The 27838-nt window shown below is 43.3% G+C and overlaps 1 protein-coding gene across 3 annotated transcripts in view; it reads right to left on the bottom strand.

Moving 5' to 3' along the window:
* LOC126299485 (uncharacterized) overlaps positions 1–27838 on the bottom strand; it is a 326941-nt gene that overhangs the window by 29374 nt on the left and 269729 nt on the right. For 2 of the 3 annotated variants that reach the window (XM_049991422.1, XM_049991424.1), the window contains 2 exons: positions 12470–12976; positions 3453–4878 (listed from right to left, as the gene is read on the bottom strand). In XM_049991422.1, the coding sequence (XP_049847379.1) occupies positions 4660–4878; positions 12470–12976 (726 nt within the window). In that variant the 3' untranslated portion in view covers positions 3453–4659. Of the gene's footprint in view, positions 1–3452; positions 4879–12469; positions 12977–27838 lie in introns of those variants that run through there. The other variant, XM_049991423.1, reaches the window with a different exon arrangement.

The following is a 27838-nucleotide window of genomic DNA, read 5'->3' as shown; positions in this document are numbered from 1 at the left end:
CGCATGTATCCCGTGCCACCCAACGTGCTCTAGAAGGTGTAAGTCAACTACCCTGGCCAGCAAGATCTCCGGATCTGTCCCCCATTGAGCATGTTTGGGACTGGATGAAGCGTCGTTTCACGCGGTCTGCACGTCCAGCACGAACGCTGGTCCAACTGAGGCGCCAGGTGGAAATGGCATGGCAAGCCGTTCCACAGGACTACATCCAGCATCTCTACGATCGTCTCCATGGGAGAATAGCAGCCTGCATTGCTGCGAAAGGTGGATATACACTGTACTATTGTCGACATTGTGCATGCTCTGTTGCCTGTGTCTATGTGCCTGTGGTTCTGTCAGTGTTATCATGTGATGTATCTGACCCCAGGAATGTGTCAATAAAGTTTCCCCTTCCTGGGACAATGAATTCACGGTGTTCTTATTTCAATTTCCAGGAGTGTGTGTTCTGAAATAGTGTTTTGTTTCTGCATTACTCAGTATCACAGGTTACGCCAAAGTCGTAACACCTCACACACATATCGTACGAACATATATAAAACCACTTGATACTGGAACCTTTAAAACGCGCTGTTGATATAAATAAACAGTGACTAGTGACACTAAACTTTTTTTCGATAACTGATGTTACCAACTTCTACGCTAGTCCATCATGCTTGATCTAACGTACTTCAAAGTCCAAACAAAGTTACGCTTCTCGATCACCATTGCCATACTTTTCCATGGAAATAACAGTTCCATAGCATCAGTTTTTTATTTCTTATTCTTTTGTTTGCTGTTAGCTTCAGGTTCACTAACCCTAGGTACAATCATGATTCCGTAAGCAATAGCAAACGTTTTTCCATGAAGGCATTGACCGTTTTGTCTCACAGTTGGATAAATGTATTAACAGTTATAGTGATTGTTTTTGTGAGAATACACACTTTACTTACGTTTTTCCATGTATCTCGTTTTCATTTGACTGCCTCCTACAAATAAACAATTCAGAGCATAAAAGTGAACAGTGGTGGAATAAGTGGTTGTAATCTTGTACGATCTTTCACGAAAAGTAAAGGGGAATTTTAGCTACATACAGGGTGTTTAAAAACGGTGTCATATGCCTATAGGAAACAGCATTGGTCAAAAGTTCCCATAATCAAATCTCAGGAAACCAGTACCATTTGAGATATGGGCCAATCTGTCCTTTCATTCTCATCTTCGTAAACATAGACACTATAGGGAGTGCTGCATGTGGTTACCAAGCATACTGACATAGCCTTCAGCCTTCTACGTAGTGAATCATGCAGTCTTCTGGATAGACCTGGATACATTCAAATTGCGTCACATGCACTGGTCACGGGCTCTTGCAACTTCTGCATATTGCCAGTGAGTTGGGCATACACCAATGCATTTAAATGTCATCGTAGCCAGAAATGCAATGGGTTCACGTCCGATGCATGGGGAGGCAATGCTACCAGATCACATCGAACATGAAACGTTGCGATGAGGTACTGTTGCAGTATCCGCGATGGGATGCTGCCTCGCTGTACGTAAAGCACAGTAGCTGTTTTTTCGCAAGAGCGACGTTCTCCAACAGCGCAAATAATTCATAGTGCAGAAACCGATGACACACAGCACCTGTTAATATTTTCGGTAAAGTGTATGGTCCTATGAGTCTACCACCGGCAATCTCTTACCAACGTTAATTCTGACGCATCTCCATGATAGATCGAGGATTTGCATCTGCCCACACGTGCGCATTGCGGTAATTTACTATGCCATCTCTTGTTAATACTGCCTCATCCGTAAATGCTACACATTGATCCCCACGATTAAAAAATTTCAGAGGGTATTGACTTTCGGACTTCTAGTTCTGATCAGTATTACATCCTGTAGGAGTATGTGAAACTTTTTTGAAACACCCAACGAGGCCACTTTCGACATACGATATTGTAGTGCCTGTGCTGTTCTGAATTACGGTGCAAAGTTCCTTTGGATATACATGCGTGTCCGAAGGAACTTTGCATTGTGATTCGAAATAAAACAGGCATTGCAATATCGTGTTTATCCACCGACACCGGACAAGTGATTTTCAAGTAAACTTTCTCACCTGCACAGGAATATGCAAAGTGGATGTACGAGTACAGGTTGTAGACACATGGTCGACGTCATATGGAAGTTTGGGTGTAGCCGTGAGTCGTGCTCGGATAGCCAAATGGTAAGGCGACCGCACGCGATAACCGAGAATTCCGGGCTGGAGTCCCGGCCCGGCACAAATTTTTAAAGTCGTCATTCCATTATATAACTGATGGTAGCCCATATTCGCAACTGTGAATACATTTCATGACTTTCCACTTAGATGAAATCATCTACGTGGTGTCCCTGCATGGACGTATTTCATTCACTCGATGCAGATGTGTTTGGTTTCCCAGATACATTTAATGGTGGAATGTGTGTTTCAAAAGCGATCATGTACGTCGTAGAACAATTAAATTTAATAAACTACAGCCTTAGCAAGTCTGTTACCTTTCACATAGTAAAATAAATTGCGACTGCGTGCCTCCGAGATGCCATTGTCAACAACGATTGAGAGAGAAAAATATATACAGTCTTGTTTCCAATATTGAACATAAAAGCACTTACATGACAATTTACATTGAATGTACCTATCGGTACTGCACAAAACGTTATGAAACATCAGATCTGTTATCCGAAACGAATGTTAAATCCTGCCTCGCTAAGCCGAAGTAGTATTAAGGACAGTGGAAAAATCTTTGCAATCTCTAGTGATGAAGTTCGAGTTTAGGTAGAGTGTGATACAAATTTTGTCAATGAACACTGATGCATTATCGAAACTTTGTCGATTTCAGCATCGGGACAGAATGCTTCTCTTTACATAAATGTACGCCATAACTCACTAAGCGCCAGCCGATGGGTACATTTTATTGCACCTTATGTTAAGTTTTATTCTCATTCCTGTAACTGATTAGATTAGGAATAACGGAACTGCGTCAACAGTTATTGTATCTGAAAATAGCGGAAAATGGACATCGTGAAGGCATTGGTTGTGACTGCCTGTGAACTCACTCACATAAAGAGCGTGCACTTTGTTTGTACCTCTTCTTCTTTTCAGTCTTGGAGACTTATTGAATCCATTTGATGAGGAAATCGTTTGTAACTGTAGTTGTTGTGTCATAAATGTAATCTATACTTCTGTTTACATGTGTTTCGCTTATCTACGTTCTAAAAATATAAACGTTGCATTTGGATCTTGTTTTAAGGGACTGATGTTATGGAACAGAACAACCCATTTCAGAAACATATGCAAATACAAGTTTAATTCTGAGGAGGGCACATCTTTGAACGAGATCAGAGGAAACAAACATTGATACAAATTTCATTTCGGCTGAAATTTCCAAGTTGATAATATGTAGTTATATAATATTTACATTTAATTGTTGAGTATTTAAAGAGGCAAACTTATTTCTACATCACTTTATTTATGTCTAAAATGTACAAAAATAGCTAAAAATTAAATTTGTAAATTGATAAAAATTTAAGAAGCACAAACCATTTATTCCTGTTTTTCCCGAGATTATATTTCCGTACAGTCATAAATCTTGAATAACGATCAATTTTATTTCTGTTGCATTTCTGACTTCCAACTCGCGGGTTCTTTTTCCAATGTTGTGTCACGTGTTTGTCTTTTTAGCGGAGTTCATCAGAAATTCCGCAACAGAAAGAAAATGAATGAAGCAACTCACCGATTTTAGAATTCACTGCACTTTCCAACAAATAATAACAATAATGAAAATGAAATATCTTTCTCAATGTTGTACACAAATCCGACAGTACAGTAAGATACTTCAGACATACGTAGTATCCAAATAACAATATCTTGCTACCGAAAAAGGCATTTATATCTCTTTCCAACTGAGCAACATATTTTACTTTACATGAAAAAAAAAATCATATAAAAAGCATGAAATACGGTGTATTAAAACTTGTCTGAAGTATAGAAAAGTTGGTTAATTATGTATCAACATTTGCAAAAGATATGCATTCGTATGTTTTGTGCGTTTGAAAGACAAAAATTAGAGCACGGACGTAAGGCACTTGTCACTTTAGACACTCTCTCTAACACAGTTAACTGGGATGTATTTTTTTATTCCATTGCTTCTTAACAAGCCTGTGTTGTATATTACGCGACAAATATCCGCAGACTCTTCAATAATAAAGATATGGCATTTTTATTAGAAATCCAATAAATTATGCAATAAATTAAACAGAGTTCCATGTTTAAGGACAAATAGCAATTATTCGGTCGGTGAAAGCTGTATCTTCTACCAGAACGGTGACTGGCAGAAATATGTAGACTAGGTTCTGGAACAGCTGGATGTGACGATCCCTGAATGCAGGTAGTAGTAGAAGCTATACGCCAGTTGGCATTACAAACGCGGCTGCGTTGAACTATCTGGCGCTTGAAAAAAGGTGTGTGTGTACGAAAGCGGCAACCGAGCGCCGAGATCGCACACTGAGCTGGTGTGTGGTACATGTTGACCGAAGGCGACTGCAGTCCGTCTGCTGCGCTTTGCACCGTTAAGTCCCTCTCCGATGAGCACCATCTTCAGTTTCTTCTCATGCGAGGCTGTTTTTGTGAATAAACTTGCGTGTGCAGTATCGGAATTAACTCTTGTTGTAGGATGAGAAGAATGCGAGTGCTTTCATCAACTGGTAGCTCTTCGATATGGGAATGTTGCTATCGTACAGCTTCGACGATGCTCTGCAATCGACGTAGAACCACCAGTTGCATTTGAGGATATTCTGGTCGAACAGTGTCGACTCTGGACAGAGGAAGCTCTTCATGATGAGGCCATCGTCCGTGAAAGCGCACACGTGGAACACCTGCAAAGAAAAAGATGCTCAGCTTCATCTTTCACTGATACAACAGTCTATGCATTTTGTCACACAGTGAGTCTGTCAACTGAGTGTAGTCAAATTTTCCACCTTTTTCCATGAATCATTTGTACGATCAAGCAAGAGAGAAGAAAAGAGTCGCGTGGCATTATTGGTGGGAGACTTTTAGGGTTAGGACCGATTGGAATGGTTTTCTTCCTTCACACATGTCGGCACTTTTGATTTTTGAAGGGTGACGTTTGTTTTTTGTATGTGTTTCTGCAGAGTATAGGTGGTTTCAGTGTGTGCATTTTGTGAAGAAAAGAGGAAGGGAAGGAAACTCTATGCCGGCACACAGACTAGTACTACCGGATACCACCAAGGGGGCTGTCGAGCTTAACGTCTCCAGCCGCGAGTCACAGTTACCAGTGCCACATAGCTACGCACCGAGAAGTTCAGAATTTAATCCGGAATACTGGCGGGAATCTTCGCAGAGCCATCTCTCTTCCTCTTGCCATTTTAATACTGGCGGTGCATATTTCTTCCATAATCATAACTCGATCTGGCTGCCTCCGAGTCGGACGCAACAAGATTTCCCTGCGTAAGCGATTTCAATTACGAAGGCGCATCTGTGCATGATAATGCGTTCAGATATAAAAAGCGTAATTACGATTCAAAATCAAAATATCGTATACTTTTTCAACTGCTTATGTAACTAAACGTTCGAAATTTTCATTGTGAATTCAGAGACAATGAGAAATTCTTCGACCTGAGATGACGTTCATATAAACGAAACTTTGTTGTGTTTGTACGTGACGCGCAGTAAGAACTCATTTTGAACTTGGCTTTGACACAACCTCGTGGTTGTGGTTTTTTAATGTTGTTGTGTTTTGTTTGCCTCGTCGATACAGATAACTTGGGAATTAATGCCGACATAATACTCTTTGTTTTGCACAGGCAATGCTCAACGGAATTTCGTCCAGAGTTAGTGAAGGTTAACAAGAAATATGATCCATAGATATCAATAAATAAGAAATATGACACTGAACTGGAGAGTGCCGTACGCATCTTATGATACTCCACGTGAACGAAGTCTGTGGATATTTGTCGCATAATATACAACACATTATTGTTAAGAAGCAATGGAATAAAAAAATACATCCCAGTAAAGTGTGTTAGAGAGAGTGTCTACAGTGGCAAGTGCCTTACGTCAGTGCTCTAATTTTTGTCTTTCCACGTAAACTCCGAGCAAGTAGACGATATGATGACTACCGACAGTCAAAGGCGTCGGAATAGCTGACGCTGCCGTGGAAGCCGACGAAGGTGATTTATTCTTCCAAAACAAACAATATACGTAAACTGTTTATCACAGAGGATCAGAAGACCCATAAGAATATTTGCTGACGATGGACTTGTGTACGGGAAAGAATCGTTCGACTGTCGTAAGAAATTACAGAAAGACTTGGACAAAATGACAACTCTCTTCAAATGTGTGGAAATGTAAGATAATGAGATTAGCAAACAGGAATTACGGTGTAATAAGTGATGAACAAAATAGTAAATTCATACTGGTATGCATCGCATAACGGAAATTCAGTTATTAAATATGTCTGGTTGTTGTTTAGCTCTTATATGCAATTTTCTGCATTTTACATTCAAAGATGATCTTCAATGAGTTGCAATTAGCTGTCAGTAAAGATATTTTTGCGATCTTTACCTAGAATTGTGTGTCCATACATTTTAAAGGTAACAGATCGCTTCGCTCCGCAGTTGACAGTGTCGAAACAGTAACTGGCGAATACCACGCAAATCTTTTGGATTAACTGTTTTCCACAATTCTTTCTCATGGAGAACTGAGTTATCTGCGAGATTTGTAAAATGACATCCAGGACCATCCACTAAATCAGTGATATGTGTAGCATCGATAGTAGTGGCCCTACCACCACTTCTTACTAGATTCAAGAGATTACTTCTGTGTCTGTGTCTCCAATCAGATTAAAGTACTGTGGTCTGCCCGTCAGTTCTCAGAGTAGTACTCATTGTGAATTCATATCCCGTATTTTCTTGTGTGGCTAAGGATGCGTTACCGAATTAAATTCCAGAGGTAGCCGCTCCCATTGAGAGAAAGGGTATGACGGCATTAGATTCCTGATATGAACGTTGGAAAAAAAAAGAAAACGCACAGACACGCTCTACTTGCTTCACTCTGTGCTGCCCGAGTATGAGAAGGTGACAACATGGCATGGTATGCAAGACTTGAACGCACTTTCGGAAGGCGCGACGTTCAAATGCCTACGAGGCAATCCTATTTTAAGTTTTCTGTAGTTTTGCTCAGTCGCCTAAAGTACTCGTACATGTTCATATGGTTCCCTCGACGGGGCCAAGAGTACTATATTCCCTGATTTGTCCTGAATGTCCATTCCAGTACGGTGGCATGTGATTTCTTCACCTGCCGAAGTACAAAATAATTCCACACTGAAACGAGTCATCACAACACAGCAAATCTTAATTTTAAATATAGGGCAATGAAGTAAAAAAAAAAATGGACTCCGTCTTCAGGCCGAGTGGCCTACCGGGACCATCCGGCCACTGTCATCTTCAGTGGAGGATGCGGAGAGGAGTGGCGTGGGGTCAGCATACCGTTCTCCCGGTCGTTCTGATGGTATTCTTGACCGAAGTCGCTACTATTCGGTCGAGTAGCTCCTCAATTGACGGTTGTCATATCACAAATTGAGTCCGCCTTGATGCAAAACCGTGTTATTTGCTTATTTCTTTATTATCCCAAACTAGCTTCGGCGACAAAATATCACCATCATCAGTGTTTTTTTTATCTAAAACGTTCAGAAAATGGCATGGTTGTACAAACACAGTAAAACATAATTACATTTTTACAAAACGTCTTTTGAAATATAGTTTTATATTGATACTTTTATACGAGGTGCAGTCAAGTTCTAAGGCCTCCGATTTTTTTTTCTCCGGACTGGAAAGAGCCATCTTGATGTTCGCGTGTGTCGCGTGTCGTCTTCCGTGTAAATAACAATATGATAGAGATGTCAAACACAAACAGGTGAAAGAACAATTTTTCCGTAATTTGAATTACTATATCCTACTTGGAAGCGATTCGTTGTATGCTCTCACACAGACTAAAGTGGCAAAATTCATGGAATACCTCCTTATATGGTCTCGGACCTCCTTTTGCGTGGCGCAGTGCAACAATTCGACGTGGCATGGACTCAACAAATTGTCGGAAGTCCCCTGCAGAAACGCAGAGCTATCCTGCCTCTATAGCCGTCCGTAATTGCGCAAGAGTTGTCAATGTATGATTTTATGCACGAACTGGTGGCCAAATGATTCACTCCAGCTGCCCAGAATGTTCTTCAAACGAGTCAGGAACAGTTGTGGTCTGGCTACATGGTACAATGTCACGCATAGAAGTACCATCGGCGTTTGGAGACATTAAGTCCACGAGTGGCTGCAAATAATCTCCATAACCGTATAAATTCAATAATAGGTCCAGTTGAACCAGAGGAAGCAGTCCACTCTATGAAAAAAACATAACCCACACCATTACGAAGCCACCACCACTTTGTACAGTGCCTTGTTAACAACTTAGTTCACCACGCGGTGTAACCGAGAGGTCTAGAGGCGCCTTGCCACTGTTCACGGCCGGTCGGAGTGGCCGTGTGGTTCTAGGCGCTTTAGTTTGGAACCGCGTGACCGCTGCGGTCGCAGGTTCGAATCCTGCCTCGGGCATGGATGTGTATGATGTCCTTAGGTTAGTTAGGTTGAAGTAGTTCTAAGTTCTAGGGGACTGACGACCTCAGATGTTAAGTTCCATAGTGCTCAGAGCCATTTGAACCATTGTGAACCACTGTTCACGCCGCTCCCCCAGTTGGAGATTCGAGTCCTCCCTCGGGCATGGTTGTGTGTGTTGTCCTTAGCGTAAGTAGTGAGTAAGCCTAGAGACCGAAGACCTCAGCAGTTTGGTCCCATAGGAACTTACCACAACTTAGGTCCATGGCATCGTAGGGTCTGTGCCACACTCGAAGCCTACAATCAGTTCTTACCAACTGAAATCGGGTCTTATCTGACCCGGACACGGTTTTCCAGTTGTCTAATGTCCAACCGGTATGGTCATCCGCCCAGGTGAGGCTCTGCAGGCGATGTCGTGCTGTTAGCAAAGGCACTCGCGTAGCTCATCTGCTGCCACAGCTCATTGATGCCAAATTTGCCCGCACTGTCCTAACAAATACGTTCATTGTATATTCCACACTGATTTCTGCGGTTATTTCACGCTTGTCTCTTAGCAGTGACAACTCTACGCAAAGGCCGCTGCTCTCGGTCGTTTAGTGAAGGCTGTCGGCCACTGCGCTTTCCCTGATGAGAGGAAATGCCTGAAATTTGGAGTTCTCGGCACGCTCTTGGGACTGTGGATCGTGGAATATTGAATTACTTAATGATTTCCAAAATGGAATTTCCCATGCGTCTACCTCCAACTACCTACCATTCGGCGTTCAGAGCCTGTTAATTCACGTCGTGCGGCCATAAACACGTCGAAAACCTTTTCACACGGATCACCTGGGTACAGATGACAGTTCCACCAATGCACTGCCTTTTTATACGCTGTGTACGCGATACTATCGCCATCTGTATATGTGCATATCGCTATCCCATGACTTTTGTCGGTCTAAGGCGCTCCAGTCATGGACTGTGCGGCTTGTCCCGGCGGAGGTTCGAGTCCTCCCTCGGGCATGGGTGTGCGTGTTTGTCCTTAGGATAATTTAGGTTAAGTAGTGTGTAAGCGTAGGGACTGATGACCTTCGCAGTTAAGTCCCATAAGATTTCACACACATTTGAACAGTTTGAACATGACTTTTGTCACCTCAGTATATTTATTCCTTATTAACCGTTATTACTGCCCTCGAAGTCTGGCATCTCGAAACTGCATGACGGCGCACTATCAATGGGCCAACAAAGACGTAAGGAGCTGACGTAGGTAGTATGGAATGCAAAATAAGGCAGCGGTAAACAGAGTGCTTTTGTGAACTTCATTTACATGAGAATCAAGAAATTAGATGTTAGCAGAATGATGCGGCTCTCGCTTGTGCAATCTACAGAGGGCACGAAGTATATTGATTGCTGCGAATTATTACGCACAGCATGAGCCATGTGACTAACTTTCATGATCCGAATCATTCTCGGTTTCCATCTACAACGTGGGATACACTAGCCATATATGAGTAGGCAAAAGCCTGGTGTTCGTGAATTGCTAGTCTTTGTAGTCTTAAGACAGTGGTAGAGGACAGTAGATAAACAATATGTTGGCGGTACTTAAAAATAAAAGAAATATCTTGGCAACAAAATTTTAATGCATACTGAGAAAAAAATGGAAACGGAGATTATTTTCAAACGGAATGGGTATCGCTCTACTTTCTCCATACAGTGTAAAACAATTTCATATGAGAAGAGGCACCACTCGTATAAGCAAGGGATCTGATTAAGACTGAACAATCAACCTCTTGTCAAATTCTGTGCAAGCTTTCGAGCAGACAAAGTATGTAAGAGAAGGTTCTGAAGCTGCAGGGCAAAATCTGGAGAAACAGAGTGCATTGCGAAACTACAAAGAACATAAAAAGTAACTGGAATAAATTACACAAAAAATCTGTAACAGAAAAGGGAAAATTAAATTATAATACAATGGTTAAAACATAAGCTCTTTATACATCTGTGACCATGATAATGTGTTACAGATCATAAATAAAAATAATTTGAAAAACAAACAAAGATAATTCTCAGAGAAATGTAGGACAAAAATGCGAAATAGAATTTTGGATGATAAAAAAATACAAAAGATATTTCTTATTTACAAATAAAAAATCAGGAAAGTGAGATTACAGTCTTACAGTCACCTGCACAGAATCATCGATAAAAGCAATCTGACCAAGAAAATTCTAACTTAACCTTAGCGATTTAAGATGTAAATGTTGCATGACATTGCTGTCTGGAGTAATCCATGAGGCGGGTTCAGCGGCCTGTCCGAAAGGGTGTTCTTCCTGTGCGAACATTGGCCCCAGTCCTTGTGGATATGTGAGAGTTGTGTCGTATGTGGACATACAGAGTGCAGGTGATTGTAATGGATGCGTGTGTATTGTAGTGTTGTGTATGTGATCTATGATGATGATGCGATTGGGGAGGATAAAACCTGGTGCCGGCACGTAGTCTACTCCTCTTGTATAGCAGCCGAACTTAACGTCCCCATCCGACGGACTGATCACCATTAACAGTGCCACATGCCCTCACTTCTTAAGAGAGTACAGAGAGGTTTGAAATGTAATCCGCGATACTTGGGCAGAGACTGGTGATCAGGAATTTTACATCACAGCCTGTGCTCGCCTTACCAGGCAAATACTGGCATTGAAATTTCAGCCACCAGCAGGATTCGAACTGGCGTATTCCAGAGTCGAGTGGCACCACAAACGCCTGCATTAGCGACCTCACACACGGCGGTGGGTACCTTATTTACATTGACGGAAAAATAGCCACACCAAAAAAGTAATTCATGTAGCGTAATGAAATTTCGGTAATACATTTATGTAGGTAAGATATTTAAGTGGTTGACATTGCAAGATCACAGGTTAATGTAAGTACGAGATAAGTCATAGCAAATGTGAAATGCTGGTACATTAATAACCGGTGTTACTGCCAGAATGTTGAATAAAAGCATGCAAATGTGCATGCAGTGTGCTGCATAGGTGCTGGATATCATTTTGTGGGATGGAGTTGCATGTCTGTTGCAATTGGTCGGTCAGTACAGGGACAGTTAATGCTGGTTGTGGATGACGCTGGAGCTGCCTTCCTATCTATTGGAGACATATCTGGTGACATAACAGGCCAAGACTACATGTCGACGCTCTGCAGAGCGTGTTGGGCTACAACACTGGTATGTGGGTGAGGGTTACCCTGGAATTCCGTCCACGAATGGCAGCAAAAAAGGGCGAATCATCAGAGTATCGTACAAATTTGCCGATTACACGACATCGTTCAGTCTCAGGGAGACGATGACAATGGCGGCTTTGCTGAATGTCACCGAGTCCAGTCTAAAAGGTGACTAGCGCTCACGACCATTACAGCGGGTATTTAAGATATGCTCATAGTGGCACTTCTAGCGTCAGTCTTATGTGATTGGCGCAAAATCTGAACGGACATCATCTTTCAGATGTAGAAACACGCCTACCAACTTCCCCAACTTATGTCACCAGATATGTCTCCAATAGAGCGGAAGACAGCTCCAGCACAACTCCTTCTCGGTTTTGCGATTTTTTCCGTCGGTGGATGAAAAAACCATAACTGGCCTACAGAAGTTCGTGAAGACCTAACAGAAACGGGGATTCGTGAAGGAAATTTAGAATCTTAAATGACAAACACAAATATAGAATGAGTCCTTCCCGTCAAAGAACGTACAAAGAAAAACAGTGAACAAATGAAGGAACGATGCGAGGAAAAGAGGATTAAAGTGGGAAATAAGTTCAAACACGCTCCTCAGTCGGGGAAAATGAATTTAAAAAGTACGTACGAGCCGAAAAAGGAAAATATTTCTTACCATACACCCCAAATCCTCGTCTGCGTACAGGCCAGGGAAATGTTTCTGGTCGCCGCAGTAAAAGGAGGTATCGGGCAACTCCACCCTGGAGGCGAAATTATCGTCGAAGTTCTTTTCGTAGCCGACTGGGTAGTATTCCTTGGGCGCGTTCATGACCTTGCTGAGCCCAGCGAGCGAGTACTTCTTGGGCGGTTCCGCGGGCGGCGGCCTGCGGGTGGTGGTGGTGGTCGTGGTGGTGGTCGTGGTGGTGGTGGAGCTGGTCGTGCTGGTGGCCATGGCCGCCTGCAACAGCTGCTGCTGGCGGATGGCGATGGCGGCGGCCACCGTCTCCGTGCTGAGGTTGGTGGCTTGCGCGATGGCGCGCACCAGCGCCGGCTGCGGCGGCGTCACCAGCTGCTGCAGCGACACGGCCTGGGCCGACGCCGCCGTCGGCTGCTGCGACGCCAGAGTGCGCAGCGACAGCGTGTTGCTCGAGATGCCGTTGTCCGACACCAGGTCCTTCCGCACCTGCAGCCAATGCGAACACCTTACAGACGTGCCACCCTCCAGTGCGATCTGTATCTTTATATAGACTCGTCAATCGTCTGCACACCGATTGACGGAGAGAATATTAGAATTTTCTACCTATTCTACGTGCAGACTGAACACTTAATACCAGTCGACAGATGCAAATTATGTGTGCAGTCAATATCTACCGTACAGCGCTGCCGACACCAGACCCACTCCCGAAATCACAAACCGCCTTAGCAATAGATGGCTTAAATATCGGACAATGTCTGGTGAGCTCTGTAACGTGAAGTTTCCGAACCCACTCGAGTCGAAAACTTACTGCTTTCCAATTCGCCCAACTGTCTTGTGCGGTGCACAATGTTCGGATGCAACATCAGAATCAGAGAAACGGCTTGTTGTAATGGAAATAAAAATGCTTCAGTGGACATTTGGCCTGAAACTTTGTGATCGTGCGACCCGCGATGATATTCGCATGGGGTGTGTACTGGCATCTGTCACAAGATGGCAAACGACGGTATGCATACGTGCACTACATGATGCCTGTTAGTGGGCATTAATATGTGGTGGGTCCCCAATTCACCTTCGAGACGGCTTAAACTCTGTTGGCGTCACTTTCAGCGAGATGTCTCAGTGCCCGAGTAGGAATGGAAGCCCATTTTTCCTCAAGAGCCGAACCAGAGAAGGTAGTGATGTTGGACGCTGCGGTCTGCAGCTAAATTGACGTTCTTCCATTGGGTTCATTTCGGAATTTCGGGCAGGTAACTGCATTTCAGGAATGTTATTGTCTACAAACCGTTGCCTCATAGGTGTTGTTTTTTGACAGGGTGCACTGTCATGTTGATACAAACAATCATCGTCTCCTAACTTTACATCGACGTAGGCTATACACAATGCTGTAAAATGTGTTCACATCCTCCCACCATTAGCGTTTTCTTCAGCGTGGAGACCAAGCCGTAACTTTGAAAAACATCCCTATACTGTAACACCACGTCCTCCATGCTATACACATAATGGTGGGTAACGTCCTCCAAACCCTTCTATCTGATATAGCGTGATTCATCACTCCTCATTACTCGTTTCTATTAGTTCTCTGTTCAGTGACGTCTCTCTGTACACCACCTCAAGCGTCGCGTAGAATTGACTACAGAAATATGTGGCTTATGAAGAGCTGCTTGACCATCGTGCGGCGTCCTTTTTAACACCATACACATAGTCATTGTGCTAACTGGACTGCTGGTAGCATTTTTGAATTCTCGAGTGATTCGTTTCGCTGATTTCGTGAGATTTTTTATAACCACCTTTCGCAATGGTCCACGGTCCCTGTCCGTCAGTACATGTCCTGTTCAGTTGTGGTTGTTCCTTCGCGTTTCCATTTAACAGTCACATCACCGACAGTCGACCTGTGCAGCTTTAGACTGATTCAAACGTCCCTGACGGATTTGTTACTCAGGAGACATCCAATAACTTGTCCCTCTTCGAAATCACTGAGCTCTAATGATCGACTCATTCTGCTATTACAGTTTCTCTACTGACAACAAAATGGCTGCTCCCTACTTTCTCTTACAGTGGCGGGTCCGCCTCTAGTGACATCTAATGGTCAATTCGCAAACCGTAGGTGTGTCCGGATGCCTTTGATCAAATAATGCACTTCTAACAGATCAAAATATTATAGCAACATGTGGGTTATCGTTAAAAGCCGATGATAAGCGACCAATTTGGAGAGGGAGGTAAAGCTGGCTAGATAACCTCCATATAGACCTCAAGAAAACAGATCTCTACATCTACATCTACATCTACATCTACATCCATACTCCGCAATCCACCATACGGTGCGTGGCGGAGGGTGCCTCGTACCACAACTAGCATCTGCTCTCCCTGTTCCACTCCCAAACAGAACGAGGGAAAAATGACTGCCTATATGCCTCTGTACGAGTCCTAATCTCTCTTACTTTATCTTTGTGGTCTTTCCGCGAAATGTATGTTTGCGGCAGCAAAATTTTACTACAGTCAGCCTCAAATGCTGGTTGTCTAAATTCACGAAAAGAATGCCTCCTTTCGTCTAGAGACTCCCATCCGAGTTCCTGAAACATTTCCGTGACACTCGCGTGATGATCAAACCTACCAGTAACAAATCTAGCAGCCCGCCTCTGAATTGCTTCCATGTCCTCCCTCAATGCGACCTGACAGGGATCCCAAACGCTCGAGCAGCTCAAGAACAGGTCGTATTAGTGTTTTATAAGCGGTCTCCTTTACAGATGAACATCTTCCCAAAATTATACCAATGAACCGAAGACGACTATCCGCCTTCCCCACAACTGCCATTACATGCTTGTCCCACTTCATATCGCTCTGCAATGTTACGCCCAAATATTTAATCGACGTGACTGTGTCAAGCGCTACACTACTAATGGAGCATTCAAACATTACAGGATTCTTTTTCCTATTCATCTGCATTAATATACATTTATCTATATTTAGAGTTAGCTGCCATTCTTTACACTAATCACAAATCCTGTCAGAGCCGTCTTGTATCCTCCTACAGTCACTCAACGACGATACCTTACCGTACACCACAGCATCATCAACAGACAGCCGCACATTGCTATCCACCTATCCAAAAGATCATTTATGTTGATAGAAAACAACAGCGGACCTACCACACTTCCCTGGGGCAGATGATACCCTCACCTCCGATGAACACTCACCATCGAGGACAACGTACTGGGTTCTATTACTTAAGAAGTCTTCGAGCCACTCACATACTTGGGAACCAATCCCATATGCTCGTACCTCGTATCTTAGTTAGGAGTGTGCAGTGGGGCACCGAGTCAAACGCTTTCAGGAAGTCAAGGAATACGGCATCCGTCTGATACCCTTCATCCACGGTTTGCAACATATCATGTGAAAAAAGGGCGAGTTGCGTTTCGCAGGAGCGATGCTTTCTAAAGCCGTGCTGGTGCACGGTTAGAAAATTCTCTGTCTCAAGGAAATTCATTATATTCGAACTGAGAATATGTTCGAGAATCCTGCAACAAACCGATGTTAAGGATTTTGGTCTGTAATTTTGAGGATCCGTCCTTCTACCCTTCTTATATACAGGCGTCACCTGCGATTTTTTCCAGTCACTCGGGACTTTATGTGGGGCAAGAGATCTCCACCTTGATCAAGTACAAGATAGCACGAAGTGGTGAAAGACATACAAGAGGTCGAACTCCTCTTTACTGCGAGACAAACGTTGAGGAGAAGGACAAAGATATGACTCTGTAAGTGCCATAATCTCTCTTATCTTTTCCTCAGGATCCCTACGTGACATGTACGACCGTGACAGCAAAAGTATGGCTCAGTTTTTTGAATTCACATCCTTTAAATTTATCCAACAAGGTTTGTCGAGAACAACGTCGCGCCGCCTTTCTTCCAGCAATTACCTTTGAAGGGGCCCAGCCGATTTCTTTCGTCATCCTTCCCTAATCAGAACTTATGCACCGTCTCTATTTACCTCGTCATCGACGAGATGTTAAACACTAATCTTCCTTCTTTTAAAGATTCCCATGTACATTGATGAGCCAAAACGTTATGACCACCTGCATAATAGCTTGTTTGCCCGTCTTTGGAACGAAATACATAACTGATTCTGCGTTACAGGGATCCGACAGTTTGTTGATTGTTTTGTGGAAGTAAGTAAGTAGTGGGGTTACAGGGGTGCGGCCGCACTCTCCATTGTTCCCATGTATCCAAGATGGCGGCGATAACGTCAGAAAAGATGGCGACATGTAGACTTGACAACAATGCACGATGTCATCCAAGATACGGAGTGACCGAGAAGTTCTAGGCACTGCAGTCTGGAACCGCACAACTGCTACAGTCGCAGGTTCGAATCCTGCCTCGGGCATGGATGTGTGTGATGTCCTTAGGTTACTTAGGTTGAAGTAATTCTAAGTTCTAGGGGACTGATGACCTCAGAGGTTAATTCCCATAGTTTCTCAGAGCCATTTGAACCGAGGAGGTATATAAACTACATCTGTGAGGTAACAGCGCTCCCAGCGGCAGCAAAAAGCAACATCGGGCGCCATTTTTTGAAACGTCTACATGTCAGTATATTTACATTTGGTGTATAGTACTGACGTTAGAAACTCACTGTTTTCCGGTTGTAATTTGTTTTAAAAGTCTTATTGACCGATCGCGAATCATGCCCAGTGTATGTGCAGCGTACAATTGCGCTAATAGATGTGATAAAACAACTGGAATATCATATTTCAGGTGAGTATCTAAATGCGTGTTGTACTTAGCATCCTGTGCATCATTTTCGTGGTTAAGCTGTATACAAAATGTAAATAAGCTACTGTATACACGTCTCTTTATTTTTAGATTTCCTCTGAAAAAGAAAGAGCTGTTAAGTCGGTGGGTAGCCATATTGAGGCGAGATAAGTGGCAGCCAACTCAGTATAGCTACATACGCTCGTTTCACTTTGAAGATAGATACATGTATAGTACAAACGAGAAAAGGCGACTTCTGGCAAACGCAGTATCGACAATATTTACGTTTCCTGACAATCTGCAGAAAACAGCTATAGTATAGGCACAACCAAGGAAACGGCTTGTCAGTGAAGAATCACCTTCCTTATCAGATGAACCAGGTAAAATAGTTTTCCTGTTATTTATTTGCTATATGGGTTATGTGTGAATTTTACTATTAATCAATGTATGTTTAAAGTAAAATAAAGCTTAATGATAATGCTTCATTTTTGTAGTTGAAAGAGTGAATGAGAATGACCATACAGATCATTCTTATTGTTTGCCTAGCCCCAAAAAATTGAAACAGAATTATGAGGCACTACAGAAAAGGACCGAGAAGCTGAGGAAACAAGCGAAACATGCAAGGCAAAGTGTTTCAAGAAAGAAGAAACAAACTGTGACATATAAAACAGTGGTTGTGGGTCTAAATAAGAGACTTCAAGACTGTGCTTCTGAAGTGATAGGATGTGACAAAAATAGTGATATTCTGTAGCCCTTTTTGCAATGCAAAACAAATGTTCAATTCCTGAATATCCTAAAGAAATAAGACAGTCTGCCCTTACACTCAATTTTTACTCCTCCAAAGCTTATAACTAATTGAGGAAGTTTGTTAAATTACGCCATACTCAAACACTCCGCAGCTGGGCAACTACAGTAAATGGCAGTCCTGGATTTACAGAAGAAAGCTTAAAAAATTTAGCAGATGACGTTCAACGTAGTTCAGGACCTATTTTACCTGCACTTATGTTCGATGAGGTGGCTCTTAAAAAAGACTTAATGTAGGATGGTAATAAGGTCTGTGGTTATGTTGACTTAGGGCAAGGATGTGAGGAAAGTGATGATAGCCAAATAGCAAAAGCGGCATTAGTGTTTATGGTCACTGGGATTAATAGGAGTTGGAAAATTCCTGTTGACTATTGTTTTCTTAATGGTTTAACAGCAAGTGTGAAACTTAATTTACTGCAGGAGTACCTCCGTAAATTGGAGGAAACTGATGGAAAACAGGATTCGTTGCAATAAAATGCATCAAAAATAGCTTTTATACTGCTCCAAAGGGTGTATTCAAATTGTTAACCGTGGCAGAAAGGGTTCTCAGGGACTGTCAAACCTTAATATGGAAAAAGAACTTCTTTCTGTAGTTGTGTGTGGAATTGTTCAGAATGTTGGGTGACAGGCCGAATTTATTTCTCGATTTTGACCATCTAATGGTGCCAGCTGAATTTGGAGAAGAGTCACATTACTCTTTTCTAGTCAGGATGCTGTTAAAATAGTATTTTAATTGTAGGTTACACCATTTGTGCAAAAATCAGGCCAATGGAAAAAGAGGGAAACATATACGGCAAATATATACAAATCTATATTGTTTAATGGACAATGAAAGGTCCTGCGCTGTCAATTGATCGGTTTTGGACCTACTGAACTATTTAAAATTGTTTTTGACCTAATCTATATGGCATTGCAGCGAAATGAACTGCAACATTTCGAAATAAACTTTTCAGTTAATGGATGTCAGAAGTGTGTTTCATTTCTTTTAGCCTTCATCAGTACATGTTTTACAGTAGAGAAATCAGATTGTCAGTGCAGATTGGATTTTTTTTACGCCATGCGAAGTAAACAATAACATTCAGTATTAGCAGGCGACGTGTAGGCTGCACCTTGACGCTACAAGACATGGCGGCTCAGTTTTCATGTTGCTTCAAAGATGGCGGTGCCATAGCCAGTCTATGTTGTTTGTATAGGTCGTTGATTTGAACCATTTGTCATCCAAGATGGCGGCTGTGACGTAATCCAAGATGGCGGATTTTGGCGGGAAGATAGGTCAGTTGGGCTACCTCCACTAACCTAACACCCCTTCCCCAGAAAATGGCGGGAAGTTCAAATTGCATCAGGACAGTGCAACACAACTAAGAAAATGGCGGGAAAATAGGTCACTTGGGATATCTGCACTAACCTAAGTCACCCGACTGCCACCTCTTCCTAGGGACTGGTGGGAAGTTTTAATTTTGGAGGGAAGATAGGTCAAATGGACTAAGAAAATGGCGGGAAAATAGGTCACTTGGGCTACCTCCACTAACCTAAGTCATCCGACAGCCACCTCATCCTAGGGATTGGCGCGATGTTTGCATTTTGGAGGTAAAGAAAGGCCACATGGGCTATCTCTACTGACCAAGGAAAATGGCAGGAAAAAAGGTCACTTCGGTTACCTCCACTAGCCTATGTCATCCAACTGCCACCTCATCCTAGGAAATGGTCAGAAAAGGACTCGTCCTGTGCTATACATAAGTCTATTATTTAGGGTGCTGTCGTCTGTTCTGTGATGTAATCCAAGATGGCGGCCACGATGTCGGCTAATGACGCAAGTACCATTATATAATATGGCGGATTTTGGCGGGAAAGAGAGTGTTCACCACTAGGTTAGGACCTAGTTCACAGTACCACCAACAGAGCATGCTGTCATCCATTCCATTATGTGATCCAACATGGCGGCTATGATGTCAGCTGATGATGCAAGTACCGTTATACAAGATGGTGGGAAACAGTGTGTTCACCATGAGGTCTGTACCTAGCACACAGTACTGCCACCAGAGACCACAGTCGTCTGTCTCGTGACATAACCCAAGATAAATGTCTGGAGGAGGGAATGACTCAGCCTGCACTGGGCTGATGGAGAGAGGATGGAGTTTACTTTATCTATTTTGGAACAATTTATTTAGGGATGGATTTGATGTAGTATATATGTCACACTGATAGAAAACACATGTTCTGCTGGGGTCGCGCCACACTTCCCACAGACCTGTAAACTACTCCTAAATAACACACTACAAACAACTTCTAAATTACCGAAATAATTTCAGTACTGACATGCGAACTCCTCCTAAATAATGCAGTACACTGATGTGCAGACACGAAACCAGCATCTCCTGTGAGGTGTCACACAGGTGCCTGTTCGGGTCCCGCAAGCATGAGGTGGCGAGATCCCTTTCATAATTGACACCTGAGAAATTCGGCTTGAAATTCATGTTTATCCACTCACCATTGGTGACGCGACTGGATGGGAGCAAAGACCTATTTGCAGAGCGCGCCGCCGCCACCGTGAGCCACCGCCGGATGCAAGCCAGTGCAAGCTACCACTCTGACGCCGGTGCTACCTGCAGCGAGCAGATGAAAGTGGCTTCTGTTTTCATGTATATAGCTAGAGTTCTCTGGGTGTTATACTGACGTCACAGAATTCCAATGCGCACTCACGCCAGTCCCACATGTGAGACACCTCTGGGCAGCATGTGTGTTTTACCATTGCTTATGCGATATATGGGGATACTGACAGCACGAAATAGCACAGGGTGCGTTGTTCCTAGCGCGACATGCGAGACACGTCTAACCGTACTTAACTGCCCAGCGTGGCTGACAACAAACCATTGCAAGCACATCTAGCAAGGTTCTCAATCTTATACTGATGTCACAAGGCTATGTAAAATAAGAACCAAGTCGACCTCTCGGAAATTGTATAGTGTCCCAGAAATAGTTAACACTCGCTTTCTTGATGTCTCAGATTGTGTGTGCGGAAATTCTTGCCCTAACTGAACTTGTTTACGAAAATAGCGCAGCATAACCTCAAATGCATTCTTCCTCGCGATCCTAACGTAGCACCCTGTCCATCATGTGTTACCCTTCCTGCTTTCAACATACGGAGACGTTCTCACCGCTATGTAGAGACAACTATGTCCCAGCACGAAGGATGTGATGTGAATGAATCGAGCATTATGATTGACTCTTATCGAATTCAGCTTCCGAATTATTGATGCCACTGGTGTGGAAGCACTGTCCGCCTTTTTTTTCTTTTTGCAGATGAGACCTTCAGCGAGAAAAAAGTACTTTACACAGATCGCCATATTGCACCGACAATCAGACGCTGCAAAGTGCCTCGACATATCATCAAATAGAGAAATACTCTTACACTGCTGTCCCATTGAGGACAGGAGATTGAATATTAGAGCATGAAACCGATCTACAACCCAGCAAAATATCACTGTGTACCATGTCGATGTAGTATACATACAATTCCTATCCTGCGCCATACAAAATCATCCCTTTTACTTAATTTGTACATATACTGCAAAGACAGACAGCATTGTATATACCCCTAGCAGCACTAGATATTTTCCTGCAAGGTCGGCAGTCAACCACCCCGATCAGTGACAGAGTGCCCTCAGCAGATAGAAAACACTTCCAGAACTGTTCGACAAATCCGAGCTCGCTTTCTCTCGGCACAAACGCATTACTGTTTCTGATCCAGACCTGCTTGCTCGCAAACTTTTCTACAACCATCTCCAGACTCGGGGATTACAAGAACACATGTATTTTCGCATGGTTTGCCATAATATTATACCATTTTCGCGCTACTTCTCGATATGAAGCACACGCAAGTTTTAGAACACAGAAGGAGAGGTTACGTCATTATCGTATGGATAGAAGTGACATTTAAAAATCGATAGAATTGCAAAAAATGACGGGAAGTAGGTATAAATTGACCAAATATAGACCGAAATGTGGGGAAATTGAGGAAGTTCTTGTTGTCTTCTGATTTGTGCAGAAAAATTTGCACATGGGGACAAGCTATGCAGCAGCAATAGGAATCCGAGAAAACGTCGACATGGAATCAAAGGGAATCAGGGAAGCAGTCAATTTTTTCTCCATCGAGGTAGCACTACACTCTATGTCTATTGAGGTACCAGTGATACATATGAGTTGACTACTGTATTTGATACTTTTCTGGAATACAGAGAACCATTTCGCCTCTAAACTTACTTGCATCTGCGTTAAAGGATAACAGAGAGTGGAAGGGGTGATCGATTGAGATGGAGCTGTAACGAATTACGATTTAATGGTAGACTGATGATACATTCTAGGGAGGGAGAAGTTGCTACAGGTCAACTTTTCCACTGTTCTGTCAGGATGCATCAGTCACGTGATGTAACCTGCATCCGACTCATACACAGCCACGTCTTCTGTATGTGTTTTAAAGCACTGTCTACATACGATCGTTAATGGTAAACCTGTCGGTCATCAGAGGACTCCCATCGCATGTGTGATGAAACGTGACACTTTCCTCTAAGCGATATTTGATTTATGCGATTTACTCCATCCCCTTCTCGCATCTTGGGTGTAAAATTGAGACTTCAGCTTCATAACTAAGTTAGCGATAGGTGCTTGTGAGGCACTGCCATCCCCATGTATACATTTGCATGACAGATGTAGTGTTTACAGAGTTAGTGGCTGAATGACTTTCACATGTCGGACGCTGCTGTGCATTAATCTGTTTCCTTGTAAGAGGTATCCCTTATTACTAACAATCATTTTATATAGGCCTGATGCAGGCATCGTATAATTTCTGAACCGTGACTGGATGTGAACAGTGGATTCTATACGTCTCCAGAAAGCTATATTGTGGTCGTATCATACACAGCAAACGTTTTACGGGCGTAGTTTCTTCATTTTACTGTTCGATAACGTAGTTTGTCGTCGAGAAACCGGGAAGAATGATGTATGTCATGCACTGGAAATATATTTCTTACATTGGAATACTTACAGCGCTACATTCCATACGACTGATAGGTCGGAAACGCAAGCGATTTAACATTATAGCTCGTTTTAAGTGCAGAACGCCATAGTCTTGGAGTGCATGTGTTTATGTTCTCTCTTACCAATACCTTCCAGGTCCTGATCCCAGACTCAGGAATAATACTTTAAAATTGATAGCTTGGTTGATTTACATAAAAATGCTTCGAACTCCATCCGTCTGGAGCTCCATCACGGATAAAAATCATTCGTTTCTTGTTCTTCTTAACCATCTGCTATTACATCACGACACTTTCAAATCTATTACTATACATGGATAAGGAGTGCTAACCTCCTCGACATGGGCGCATCTCGAGAAATCTTGTGCACTTGGATGGGTGAGGACTCGGCAAGCTCCATTCATTCACGAGGCGTGGAATGTAGCGGTCTTCTTCTGATCGGTCGCAGATTAAATCGCTATCGGTGCTGCAGAGCGGGTTGGTCAATGACACTGTGAGAAGGGTCTTTCACTCTCTAATTTCCACCGAATGCTCAAAACACGGTCCTATTGCACAAACTAAGGCCATCCTGTTTATACACGGGCTGCAGAAGATGTTGGAAGTGGCTATCTCTGACTTCTGATCAGTTCCGACTTAAACTGGAATGTTCACATGCACAGACGCAGGGACACAGATCGTACATTAAGCACTATGCTTGAGGTACTAGAAATATGTAGAGCACTGTCTGATATTCTTTGATGGTGTTTGTGTTTGAGAATTAACAATCAATGGACGTACTGCACTGTCATGTATCCATGTTCGCAATGATACTCGAAAAGCGGAGAAGCAGTGGTTTGGCTATGATACTGAAATTGGGAAACATGCTGTTGCAGCATTGATCAGTGTAGAAATTGCTGTAAAATTGCTAAAGTTGTTCACACTATCAACTGTGGTGCTTATTATTAGAGTACTATGATGGTGTGTTTTCCATCCCATCTGCCCACTGGCACGCTGTTGTTACCACATAATGATTGACTGATATCGCTTGTCTGAGTCGGAGAAAGAGTTTTGGCGGTGGAACAGCACTTTCTGCTGTTGGATAGCACCGAAACAGCAATTGGGTACATGACTGCAATGTGAGGAATCAGACAAAACAGAACGCAGAACCATTGGGTATTCCATCACTGTGACAGATGAGTTTAAATGTAGAGCGCATGAACCCAAATTTCCTTATGTTGGAACGCTCTTTTATTTCAACTCATCCAGTGTTTGAGTGTGTGTGGTGTGTTATGGCAGCCGCAGTAATAACATGATTTATATGGTGTGACATCTAGTTTTCTGCGAGAGGTTGTGGATCAGAACGTCTTAATGTCAGTTTAGAACCTGACGCAGACCTCGAAGTCGTGGCAGAAAAACAAAATGTATGGCTATGTACAAAGTGTGCTACAGCAGAAACAAATAATGTTTCAAAGAAGTTCCACAGGGAGCGTTTCTTGCGATTTACAATACAGTCCATGGGATACGATCATCCTCCTACAGTACAGGTCATGAAACCTTAAGCTGACCTCTGCAGTGGATCGAAAGCTGTATATTTAATAGGATCGTCCCACAACGGCAACAGCAGTAGCAGTTTGACTGGTAAAATTAGTGACGGATGGGCTGTTCCATTCGGATTGCTAGGAGGAATGCTATTCTGGGAAGCAATGCGACATCTCTTTCTCTGCACTGGACTCCACCACAGCTATGAGTCATCGCACCAGCATTGGTGCCTAGCTGAGTTCTATGTCGGATGAAGTGGATCTTTCATAGTGCCCAATTTTTACTTGTTGGATGGTACAGAATAACGATGATAGCATGTTGGGCTGATAGACGTGAATGGACGCTGATCTCCTTCGGACTGTAGTATGTGTATCTGGTTTGAAGACGCAGCGGTAGGATGAAACCGTGTGCTTGATATCGAGAAGTACCGAGAAAATGGTATAATATTTTAGCAAACTTTGCGAAAATACATGTGTTCTTGTAATCCCCGAGTCTGTGGACGGGTGTAGAAAAGCGAGCAAGCAAGCAGGTCCGGGCCAGGAACAGTAACACGTTTGTGCTGAGGGGAAGCGAGCCCAAATTTGTAGAACAGTTCTCAGAAAGAACTGTGATCCGCTGAGGGCGCTCTGGTCACCCGTTGGGGGTGGATGACTGCCGCCCTCGCAGGGAACTCTCTAGTGCTGCTAGAAGTATTTATGATTCTGTCTGTCTTCATGGTATACGACGGTTGTTTTTTTAAATAAGGGCCGTTTTTATTTTTAAAAAAGATACAAATACTTTTGTTAAAAAACTTTTTTTTCTGATTCTACACACTTTTACCTATTTTTCTGCATAGTTGCCTTGTTTATTTAAGCACTTGTCATACCGTACAACAAAGTTTTTAATTCCCTCTTCAGCCAAGAGCTTACGGCCGCTTTAACTTCATCGTCATCATTGAAGCGCTGCCCGCCAAGATGGTGTTTCAGGTACCGGAAGAGGTGAAAATCGCTAGGAGCAAGGTCGGGGCTGTATGGTGCATAGTCCAAAACTTCCCAGCCAAAAGAATCAATCAAATCTCGAATCTTTCGAGAGGTGTGAGGCCTAGCGTTATCGTGCAGGAGCAAAACTCCTTTTATCAGCCTTTTGTTTTGAATTGCTCTGCGGAGCTTCTTTAGAGTTGCACAGTAGGCATCTGAGTTGATTGTCGTTCCTTGTGGCATAAAGTCCACTAGCAAAACACTGCGCCGGTCCCAGAACACAGTTGCCATAATCTTGCGCTTTGACAGCGTCTGTTCGGCTTTGACCTTGACGGATGAGGTTGTGTGTCGCCATTCCATCGATTGTCGCTTGCTTTCGGGAGTGATATGGGATACCCATGTTTAATCTCCAGTGACAATTTGACTCAACATGTCATCCCCTTCTTCCTCATAACGAATCAAAAAGTCCAATGAAGTGGTCCTCTGTGAGGAGTCTGAGCACCCACTGAGAACACAGTTTCTTAAAGTTTAGGTTTTCAGACACAATTTTGTAGAAAACCGATCTTGAAACTTGAAGAGTGGAAATTGTGAGTCTTCTGTCCTCACGAATCTTTGTTTCGACTGCAGCCACCAAATCATCAGTGATCACAGAGGGCCGGCCTGAGCGTTCTTCGTCATGGACATTTTGACGGCCATTATTAAACTGTCTAACCCATTGACGCACCTTACCTCCACTCATTGAATTCAAGCCATAAACTTCTGTTAACTGACGATGACTTTCTGCAGCTGATAGGCTTCTCGCGGTCAAAAAACGTATCACTGACGGTATCTCACACGCGGCGGGCGATTCAATAATCGTAAACATTATAAAGTAGCACAGCGATGCGTAGACGTCAGCTACAGAGCTGCAACTTGCATCAGTGTGAACGGGAAGGATGCCGGCAAGTGGCGCGGTGGCTTGTTGCGGCGTCCGCGCGAACTACGGGATTATACGCGCGAACGGCCCTTACTTAAAAAACAACCCTCGTATGTACGAATTTTTTATGTAAAAGGGATGATTTTGTATGGCACAGGATAGGAATTGTATGTTTACTACATCGACATGGTACACAATGATGGAGATCGGTTTCATGCTCTGATATTCAAGCTCCTGTCCTCTGTGGGATAGCAGGATTTCTCTATTTGACGATATGTAGGGGCACTCTGCAGGGTTTAATGGTCATTGCAATATGGTGATCTGTGTAAAACACTTTATTCCCACAGAAAGTCTCGCCTCCAGAAAGAAAGAAAAGGCGGCTAGTGCTCCCACACTGGCAGCATTAATAATTCAGAGACTAAAACCGATAAGAGTCAATCATAGTGCTCGATTCATTCACATGACATCCTTCATGCTGGGATATAGGGAGTCTCTACATAGCGGTGGGAATGTTTGTGTATGTTGGAAGTACGAAGGGTAACATGTGATGAACAGGGTGCTACGTTAGGACCGTGAAGAAGAATGCATTTAAGGTTATTCTGCACTATTTTCGTAAACAGGTTATATTAGGGCAAAATTCCATGATACAAGCTGAAACACCAAGAAAACGAGCGTTAACTATTTCTGTGACACTAAACAATTGTTCTTATTTTACATAGCCATGTGATTTCAGTATAAGACCGAGAACCTTGTCAGATATGCTTACGACGGTTTGTAGCTATGAGCGCCCACTTAGCGGCACTGCGTCAGTCACGCTGGACAGTTAATTTCGGTTAGATGTGTTTTGCATGTCGCACTAGGAACAGTGCACCCTGTGTTATTTGGTGCCATCAGTATTCCCAGGTATCGCATCAGCTATGGTAAAACACATGTGCTGCCCAGAGGAGTCCCGCATATTGGCCCAGTATGAGCGCGTGTTGGAGTTCTGTGACATCACTATAACACTCGGAGAACTCTAACTGTATACGCAAAAATAGTAGCAACTTTCATCTGCTTGCTGCAGGTAGCAGCGGTGTGAGAGTGGTGGTTTGCACTGGTTTGTTTCCAGCGGTGGCTTGCGGCGTCGCCTCGCTCTGCAAATGTGTCTTCGCTCCCATCCGGTCGCGACACCAATGGTGCCTAGGTGACCACATATTTCGAGAGGAATTTTTTAGGTGTCTTGTATGAAAGGGATGTCGTCGCCTCATGCTTCCGAGACCCGAACAGGTACCTGTGCATCACTTTGCGAGGGGTTCTGGTGCATCCCGACTTCTGGGAGCATGTGGAATAGCCTCCTGTGCGCTCCAATGGAAAGGGGGCGTCGGGCAGTGTCTGCATACGT

The sequence above is a fragment of the Schistocerca gregaria genome, chromosome X (assembly GCF_023897955.1).
Source record: "Schistocerca gregaria isolate iqSchGreg1 chromosome X, iqSchGreg1.2, whole genome shotgun sequence".
Classification (NCBI taxonomy): Eukaryota; Metazoa; Arthropoda; class Insecta; order Orthoptera; family Acrididae; genus Schistocerca; species Schistocerca gregaria.
Note: the sequence above shows the minus strand (reverse complement) of the source record. Positions and strands in the feature narration are given on the sequence as shown.